Source organism: Aquarana catesbeiana, linkage group LG04, assembly GCF_042186555.1.
Source record: "Aquarana catesbeiana isolate 2022-GZ linkage group LG04, ASM4218655v1, whole genome shotgun sequence".
NCBI lineage: Eukaryota > Metazoa > Chordata > Amphibia > Anura > Ranidae > Aquarana > Aquarana catesbeiana.
In genome coordinates this window covers 594,352,631-594,362,070 of record NC_133327.1, presented here as the reverse complement: position 1 = coordinate 594,362,070, position 9,440 = coordinate 594,352,631, and the positions used below count along the sequence as shown (strand labels likewise).

The 9,440-nt window shown below is 40.0% G+C and overlaps 1 protein-coding gene across 3 annotated transcripts in view; it reads right to left on the bottom strand.

Annotated features, from left to right (window-relative positions):
• Positions 1–750: 750 nt before the first annotated feature.
• The window catches only part of UGP2 (UDP-glucose pyrophosphorylase 2), a 159,791-nt gene continuing 151,101 nt past the window's right edge, over positions 751–9,440 (bottom strand). For all 3 annotated transcript variants that reach the window (XM_073628188.1, XM_073628187.1, XM_073628189.1), the window contains 4 exons: positions 8,105–8,302; positions 7,773–8,015; positions 6,015–6,119; positions 751–1,170 (listed from right to left, as the gene is read on the bottom strand). In XM_073628188.1, the coding sequence (XP_073484289.1) occupies positions 1,063–1,170; positions 6,015–6,119; positions 7,773–8,015; positions 8,105–8,302 (654 nt within the window). In that variant the 3' untranslated portion in view covers positions 751–1,062. The remainder of the gene's footprint in view (positions 1,171–6,014; positions 6,120–7,772; positions 8,016–8,104; positions 8,303–9,440) is intronic.

Sequence of the window (9,440 nt, the reverse complement as noted above, 5' to 3'; positions counted from 1 at the left end):
CTCTACAAGACTCTGGTCCGGCCGCACCTAGAGTATGCTGTCCAGTTCTGGGCACCAGTCCTCAGGAAGAATGTACTGGAAATGGAGTGAGTACAAAGAAGGGCAACAAAGCTAATAAAGGGTCTGGAGGATATTAGTTATGAGGAAAGGTTGCGAGCACTGAACTTATTCTCTCTGGAGAAGAGACGCTTGAGAGGTGATATGATTTCAATCTATAAATACCGTACTGGTGACCCCACAATAGGGATAACATTTTTCGCGGAAGGGAGTTTAACAAGACTCGTGGCCACTCATTAAAATGAGAAGAAAAGAGGTTTAACCTTAAACTACGTAGAGGGTTCTTTACTGTAAGAGCGGCAAGGATGTGGAATTCCCTTCCACAGGCACTGGTCTCAGCGGGGGGGCATCAATAGTTTCAAGAAACTATTAGGTAAGCACCTGAACGACCACAACATACAGGGATATACAATGTAATACTGACATATAAACAAACACACATAGGTTGGACTTGTGTCGACCTCACCTACTATGTAACTATGTAAGTATATTGATATATTTTCCTTCCCTACATTTACCCATTGTATTTGACCTTTTACTTGTCATATATTGTGTAGGTTTCAATAGCCTTCTTTTCCATGTACCCGTACAGTACCTTGAAAAATCAATTAAATACATGTGAAAGATCGCTAACAGAAAACGAAAGAATTAAAAAGAAATACAAAATGGTGTAATTAAATGTCACACATAAGCTTTGGTTTGTCCTTTTATTTTGTCACACAGGACGGTATTGCACTTTAAAGGGTCTTCTACATCACCAGGGTTCTCTTTCTTTTCTACTAAATACTATATTTATTGCTTCCAAATATAACAGGGAATAATTCTTCTTTGTTTAAATAAAGACTATATATCACACAGACATTGTACAATACTGACAATAGGGTAGGGATAAGGACTGCAGAGGTCAGATCAGCTGGGTACCAGCCACCTGGATTCAGAACTCTTATTATTGGGTACTGTACATCATTCTTAAAAATAGGTATGTGCAGAGGTGATGACAGTGGCTCAGTGGTCCAGGATCCGAAGGTTTCCAGACACAATCTTGTTTTCTAACACAGCACCAGGTGGGATGTCAATTCTGTCACCATGATTAGCAATGATGATGACTGTGCCCTGAAGAAGAGACAAAAAAAGAACACGTTAATTAAACTATCCCCCAAAAAAGTCTGATTAACACAATACTACTAACAATTTGAGTCCACAGAGATGGCAATCCACCAGGTTTTGGCTGGGGTGGGAAATGATACGTCAGTGGGCACTCTGAGCCATCAGACACCCACAGACCAAACATTACCTCTCCCTAAAATATGCCAGTGATGTTCATTCTCTAATCCTAATATGTATAAAAGCAGTTATGTGTATTCACTATATATGTGACAGATCAGATAAGAAATAGAAGTGTAACCTTCCTATTCTATATATGCACACATAATGGAAATAGTACATTAGCTAACAAGTATATAAACTATCCTAAAACACTGAAGAGTAATTTCACCAAACACTATAACTAAATCCTAGTACACATCAGCTGAATGTCAGCCGGTTCAATCGAAACAAGCCAATATTCGGCCCGTGTGTATGGCAGCCGAGCTGGCTCCTGTCGAAGGCTCATGACCGGAAACGGTCTGCCGACCGACTCCCGATCAGCGCTCCCAGAGTGCTGACTGGTGTGTTCTGGCGGGGGGACCACCCCCCTGTCAGAACAATAGCACAGCAGGGGAGATTACTGTACTAACATTGGATTTTTAGTACAGAGGCTCTGACCTGAGCTGTCGTTTTTTTTCCGTTCAACAACAAAAAAAAAAATAGTAGTGTCAGGCTTAAAGAGCCATGTGTTTGATTCTAACAAGGTATACTGCAAGACTTGCACACTGATCTCTCAGTGCCGTGACTCAGGCAGCGGGATCACTTTCCACAGAGTGCACCCTTCATTTCACTCTACCAACAAATTCAGGGAAAGTAAATTTCCTAATACAGTGGCATATGAAAACACGATTCATCTAAAGACTTAATAGAATAAAAATATGAAAAGGACAGAGGGCAAATTCAGTAATGCCAGACTACAGAAGCAGGGTTAGGAACATGTATTATATGTCAACAATACCAATTATCTGTCTTAACTGAGGAACAAAAAAGCCTTGCTTTTTTTTTTTTAGCAACTTGTGGATTTTTCTGTGTGCTTTCATTTGCCTTCACCTAGGTGTCACCAGCAGAAGTGTACAAATTGCTTCATTCGCTTAGCCACAAAATATCCAACCCAGTGGTCATCAACCCTGTCCTCAGGTCCAACTAACAGGCCAAGGTTTTATGTATTATCTTGGCGAGATGCAGACTAGAATACTGCAATCACTGAGCAGCAAATCATAGCACCTGTGATGTATTTCAGTTATCTTGCAAACCTGGCCTGTTAATGGGCCCTGAGAACAGGGTTGATGACCATTGACCTAACCCATTGCCCTCAAAGTCTAGGTTATGGTACCAATACCATTTGTTTATTTGATTAGAAAGAAAAATGACAGTAATGGTAAGCACTGCAATTTTTTTGTTGTTTTTAATTTATTTGCACGATTTCTGTGTTACTTTTTCTTAGAGCTAAACTGTCTCATAAAGCAGATGCAAGTCATACCCTGTGGACCTCGGTGCTTAAGATGGCCATAAATGGATTGGGATTTGTCCAATAACTGCTGAACCGACCAAGTTTCAATCCATTTATGGCCGTTCCTGCTCAAACTTTTGGTGCCAGGAATTTTGGAAAACTTTCATTTGATCGGAGGCTGCAGCACTGATTGGTGTATTCAGAATACGTCACAATACAGCCGTCAGTACAACAGCACAGCAGGGAGGATTCCACCATCCACCTAGCTGGTGTGGACAGTAAAATCTGTTCTGGCCATAGAATGATCTAGGACCAGCATTAGAGAAAGCACTGCTCTCCATTGTGTGCTCTTGGCTGGCAAGTCAATATTATGTGATGACTGGCCACTTAAAAAAGCATTTTTTTTCTATAGAAATGCAGTTTGACTGTACATTCCTATAAAGTGTTAAGGTTGAACTATTTTGCCTTTAATGCCAGTCACCTGGTATACAGGAAGAGGATAGTGCTAGATATAAGCAACGGATGTACCGAGAAAAGACAATACCTTGTGTATTGTCCTTTTTCTCTGCAAAAGCTCCAGCTGGTAGACGATTTTTCATGTGCTTTCCTCTTGCATGATGTAAGCCAAGTCCCAACACACCCTGTGTGAGAACCACTCTAAGCCCTCATATCTCTTGGTTTGACTCACATATCAGGTGCAGTTTGTTGTATTTGTCTTCTGCTGTACTTCTTTTTTAAAAGTAACTGATGATTTCACGAGTATTGTATTTTTAAATGTTAAGCTTATATTCAGCATTAGGTTCATTTTCCTTTTAATGTGTACCTTGGGTTCAGGTTCAAGAACAAACCAAATTGAAAGCAGTGGGCTTAACAATTTGTAGGTTTTAGATGTGACTCTCGTCAATCATTATTAATTCTAGCTGACATCTAATTTAACATTAAAAGGCTCTTGCTAACCCACCCTGAGTCAATTAGGTTAGATGGCTGTGTGGGTGGTGAGAGCTTTGTACCAAAATACATAGCATGGCTTTTCACCTAAAATGTACACTTGTAATTGAAGGTGCCCGAAATGCAAGGCAGAGATGGTAATTTTCTGACAGAAGACATCTAAATATTTGCCATCTTAAAATATTTTGTAGAAAGTGCCAAAATACAATCCCATTTTAGCAGCACAGAAATAATAAGGGGGTGGGGGGGGGGGGGGGGGGAGAGTAGGAACCTATAACGGTTCAATTTTTCAGAGGCATTTGATAAACAAAAAAAAATGATTTCTCCAGAAGTCTGCCATTTTGGTAATATAAGGGGAATTTGACTATAATCTATAGAATATATTTAACACATCCAATCGCTGTACAAATCCTGCCGCCTCAACCTCCGCAACAGCTCCAAAATACGCCCCTTTCTAACCAATGACACCGCAAAGCTCTTAATTCACTTGCTTGTCATCTCTCGCCTCGACTACTGCAACTCCCTTCTCATTGGCTTGCCTCTACATAGTCTATCACCTCTTCAATCTATCATGAATGCCGCCGCCAGACTCATCCACCTTACCAATCGCTCTGTGTCTGCCACTCCTCTGTCAATCCCTCCACTGGCTTCCACTCGGCCAAAGAATTAAATTCAAAATTCTAACAACTACGTACAAAGCCATCCACAAGTTCGCCCCCAGCTACATCACTAGCCTAGTCTCTAAATACCAACCTACTCGTTCTCTTCATTCCTCTCAAGACCTCCTGCTCTCTAGCTCCCTCATCACCTCCTCCCATGCTCGCCTCCAGGACTTTTCCAAAGCCTCTCCAATCCTATGGAATGCCCTACCCCAATCTGTCCGCTTATCTCCTACTTTATTAGCTTTTAGACGATCCCTGAAAACCCTTCTCTTCAGAGAAACCTATCCTACCCACACCTAACAACTGTATTTTCATTTTTTCCATCAGCTCATCCCCCACAGTTATTACCTTTTGTTTCCACTTGACCCTCCCTTCTAGATTGTAAGCTCTAACGAGCAGGGCCCTCTGATCCCTCCTGTATTGATTTGTATTGTAAGTGTACTGTCTGCCCTCATGTTGTAAAGCGCTGCGCAAACTGTTGGCGCTATATAAATCCTGTATAATAATAATACAATAAAAAACAAAAAACTGACCCAATGGAGAATCCCCTTCTAATAATATAGAGCCTCCTCTCTGATACTGCAAGTCTTTTCAGTACTATGAGCTTCACCTGCAGCAGTGGTTGTATCACTGCTTACCATTCCCTCCATCCATTAATCCTGCTGTCCAATGATTTAATCCCATTCAGTAAGGCAAAGTGCAAACTGCTAAAAAAGCCTAACCATCAGATTTTTTTTTTTTTACACATTGGACATCGTAAAGGAATATCTGATTGGTTGTTATAAGTTACTGTACATTTCACATCATCTTCATTCTTATGGTAAGCCAAGGTACATTATTACACCTTTGACAGATTTGCAGTCTTAGCAAGGTGCTCTTCATTCCTAAGTGCTCATTCTTGCCTACAAAGCCAGCATTCACTTTGTTAAATTGAAACCAATACATGGTGGATTGTTATTTGTTTGCTATGGGTAAGAAGAACTATCGCATAAAAAATGTTGTCTGCTGATAACTGTATGTGGTCACCATTTGTAATTTTAGAATAATTAATCTTTTTATATATCAAGTGGTCAGGAAAAACTTTAACACGGTTGGGTCTTCTTGAGCAGTTGCAGTGACCAAGTTGAACTCCATGCATGATCTTTATGGACAATGTAAGTATGCAACTTTCATACTTGAAACGCCCCCTGGGGAAGCCGATAATCACTGTAGCAGTCAGCGCAACTACAGTCCTGTGCCAAATGGCTTCACCTCGGCCCCCAGCATTCACAATGCAATGCAGGCACCAATGAGGGACCTGCAATGTGTCACATAATAAAGTGGCAGCAAGCTTCAGTTTGGAATAAAAGTGTCCCATGGCATAGAGAAGTACCATTTTATTTTATTTCTCTGGCCTGAGATAGAATACATTAAATTATTTCTTCATATTTCCCTAAAAAACACATTTGCTAGAGTGAGATAATCCAACTACAACTTAACTTCATGTGATTCTTTTTTTTTTCTTTTAGCAAACAGAACAGCGGTAATGCAGCCCCATTAGTACAATTTTTATCCTTAAACAATCATTTCTTGTTTGCTTTTCAGATTCTTAGTCTGCCACCATTGTTCAGAGCGGCTGTTCTGATGTCTCATAAATTATGTGCTGTACATGCTGGTGAGGCAATAATTGCACCAGAGTAATGAAAGGGGAGTGCACTGAAAAGGCTAAGTTCAGCACAACATCAATGACTGACTCAGTATACTGTACACACCTTCAGTACAACATTCTTCCCAAAGGTCACATCTCCTGACACAGTGAGATGATCCAGCTCGAGCATGTCCGGTATGCTTTCAAACCTCTTCAAGTAGTCTTGCACCTAGAGGGGAAAAAAAGTGTCATGCCGTGCAAATGTCAAGAACCAAATACAATACCATTATCAGTGTAATATTAGCAGCAGCAACACTGTATAAAATTCCCAAAAAGTTGGGACATTGTGTAAAATCTATATAAAAACAGAACATCATAATTTGCAAATCTCATAAACCTATATTTTATTCACAATAGAAAAAATATCAAATGTATAAACTGAGAAAATTTACCATTTTAAGAAAAAAAAATAAGATCACTTTGAAATTTATGGCAGCAACACCTCTCAAAAAATTTGAGACAGGGCCATGTTTACCACAGAGTAGCGCCCCTTTTCTTAACGCTTTGTAAACATCTGGGAACCGAGGAGAACAGTTGCTGGAGTTTTGGGAGAGGAATGTTGTCCCATTCCTGCCTGATATAGGATTCGAACTGCTCAACAGTCCTGGGTCTGTCATTTTTTTTTTGTTTCAAGATGCGCCAAATATTTGCAGTTGGGAAAGGTGTGGACTGCAGGCAGACCAGTTAAGCATCTGGACTCGTCTACTACGAAGTCACGCTGTTGTCATAGATGTAGCATGCAGTTTAGCATTGTCCTGCTGAAACATGCAAGGCCTTCCCTGAAAATACATTGTCTAGATGGGGGCATATGCTTATCTAAAACCTGGATATATCTTTCAGCATTGATGGTGCTTTTCCAGACATGCAAGATGCCCATTCCATAAGCACTAATGTACCCCCATACCATCAGAGATGCAGGCTTTTGAACGGAGAGCTGATAAGGCCAGAAGGTCCCTTTCCTCTTTAGTCCATAGGACACGACGCCCATGGTTGCCAAAAAAGAAGAATTTTAATTTGACCACAGAACAGTTCTCCACTTTGCAACAGATAATTTTAAATGTGCTTTAGCCCAGAGAAGATAGTGGCGTTTATCATTATTATTACTCAGCCCATGCAGTGATGTCCATCACAGAATCATGCCCGTGTTTAATGTAGTGCCGTCTGAGGGCCCAAAGATTCTTGGAATCTTTTGATATTATGTACTGTGGATGAGGATATATTTAAAGTCCTTGCAATTTTATATTGAGGAACATTATTCCGAAATTGTTCAACAATTTTTAGGCACAGCTTTTCACAGATTGGTGAACTTGTGCCCATCTTTACTTCTACGACGCTCTGACTCTCCAAGATGCTCTTTTTATACCCAAAAATGTTAATGACCTATTGCCAATTAACCTAATGAGTTGCAAAATATTCTTCCAACTCTTCCTTAATAATGCTTTGCCAACTTTGTGTTGCCCTGTCCCAATTTTGAGAGGTGTTGCTAGAAATAATTTCAAAATTACCCCCCCCCCCCTCTTAAAAATATATATAGTGAACAGCTGTGTATGCAGCCAAGATCCTGAAACCGTTCCGTGCACCATCCTAATTTACAGCAAAGCGAACAAATGAAAACATGAAATGTCTATCACCTTATCAGAGTTTTTTTCCTGGTTCAGGCCTTTGTAGCTATGGCAAGATTAGGGTGCTAAGACTTATGAGCTAGGATTCAAGTTTCTACACGAGTAGATGGCCGTTCAGAGGCAAAGATACTATAAAAACACATTAAAAATTATGTGCATACATACACCCACTGCCAGGTGTATGCCTTTATAGTCCTCACCTTGGTGAATGAGCTGCCCAGTTTGACCAGAGGCACTGTGGGAAATTCTCTCTTCTCACTCATGGTCAGTGAACCAGCATTCAGGCTGTATAGGTTGGACATGACAAGCAGCAGATCAGATGTGGTTTTCACTGGCAAGAAACGGCTTCGAGGGACATTGATGCCCAGTGAATTTTCAAAACTTTTGACAGCGGCACCCACGGCGGTTTCTAGCTGGATAACATTCAAACCACCATCTAAAGTCTGTGAAGACAAGGGTAAGAGTTAATTGGCAATGCTTTCACCATTATTTCCTGATTATTTCCTTGCACAAGCAAACTTGTGACATTTACCTTGGGATTAACTATAATTTCCATATCAATGGAGTTGGCTTCTTGCAATCGCTTGATAGCCGGCAAGGAGATCCACAAATTATTTGTGTTGAAGATCTTGAACTTAGACACAGATTTAAACTCATCCACATGGGCTTTGGGCACTTGTGCGATTTCCACTAACCGTAGCTTCCCTTCATATTGAGTGAGCGTGCCACCCTGGAATTGGGCAAGATAAACACATTATAAACCATAAATTAACAAGTCAAAACACCAATGTCCAGTTTGTCTGTACATAAGTCTATATACTATACTACCAGAGAAGACGGGAAGTAGTAGTACCCACACCAATGTCATGGTCTGTTGTACATAAAAACTCCTTAATGTGTGTATGTATGTATATATATATATATATATATATATATATATATATATATATATGATAGATAGATACAGTATATGAGACGAAAAAGGGAGGTGGTACTCAAACCAATGGTCTGGTCTAGTGTACTTACAGACATCTATATACACATACACACACACTATAAAACTGCAGGAGAAGGGAAATTGTTACTCACACCAATATCCTGATCTACTGTACAAGTATCGATATACATTAAAAAGGATTAGAGTAAAAGAAAGGTGGTCCTACAGCAGGTAGTCCCAATCTAGCTGTCATTTAGCACAGGCTTTAACATTTAAGAATCTAGTTGCTGTGGGCATCAGATTGTATTCAGCTTTTATCACAAATACTTCTGTATGGCTTAGAAAACGAATTGTCCACTATGGCTTTCATAAACATCTTTAAAATTTGTTATCAATAACTTTTTTCATGTGGTCAGGAATTTAACAAGAGCCTCATTAATATTAAATAAATGCTTGCTTTTTGGCAACCCCACAAAAAACAAAAATGCTATGCATGTTTGTGCCAAAAACTTTCCTGTAGGTAACCTATGGTACCCAGAAATATTACATGTCTATCAGCTATACCTGCCAATAAAGGTATATAGGCAATTCAGAGTGCACAAGTTGAATTATAAACATAACCTACAATGAACATCTACATGCCTGCAACCCTGACCTGCCACCCACTATCTCTATAGATATACAAGAAAATAACAGAATGGCTGTTATTCATCTAGGATTCCTGAGCTTAATGGCAGGGATGTGGCTGGTCTCTATCTCCCCCCCCCCCCCCAGATTCTATTTTAATAGCTCAACTCTAATATCTCTATAGAGAGAGGTCTACTGAGGTATCTACTGAGGAGAGCAGGACAAGATCTGCTTGAGGTCAGGATAAAACACTCAAACTCTGGCTTCTAAGCGTTAGGTTAGTGGACTGATAATTTATAGGAAG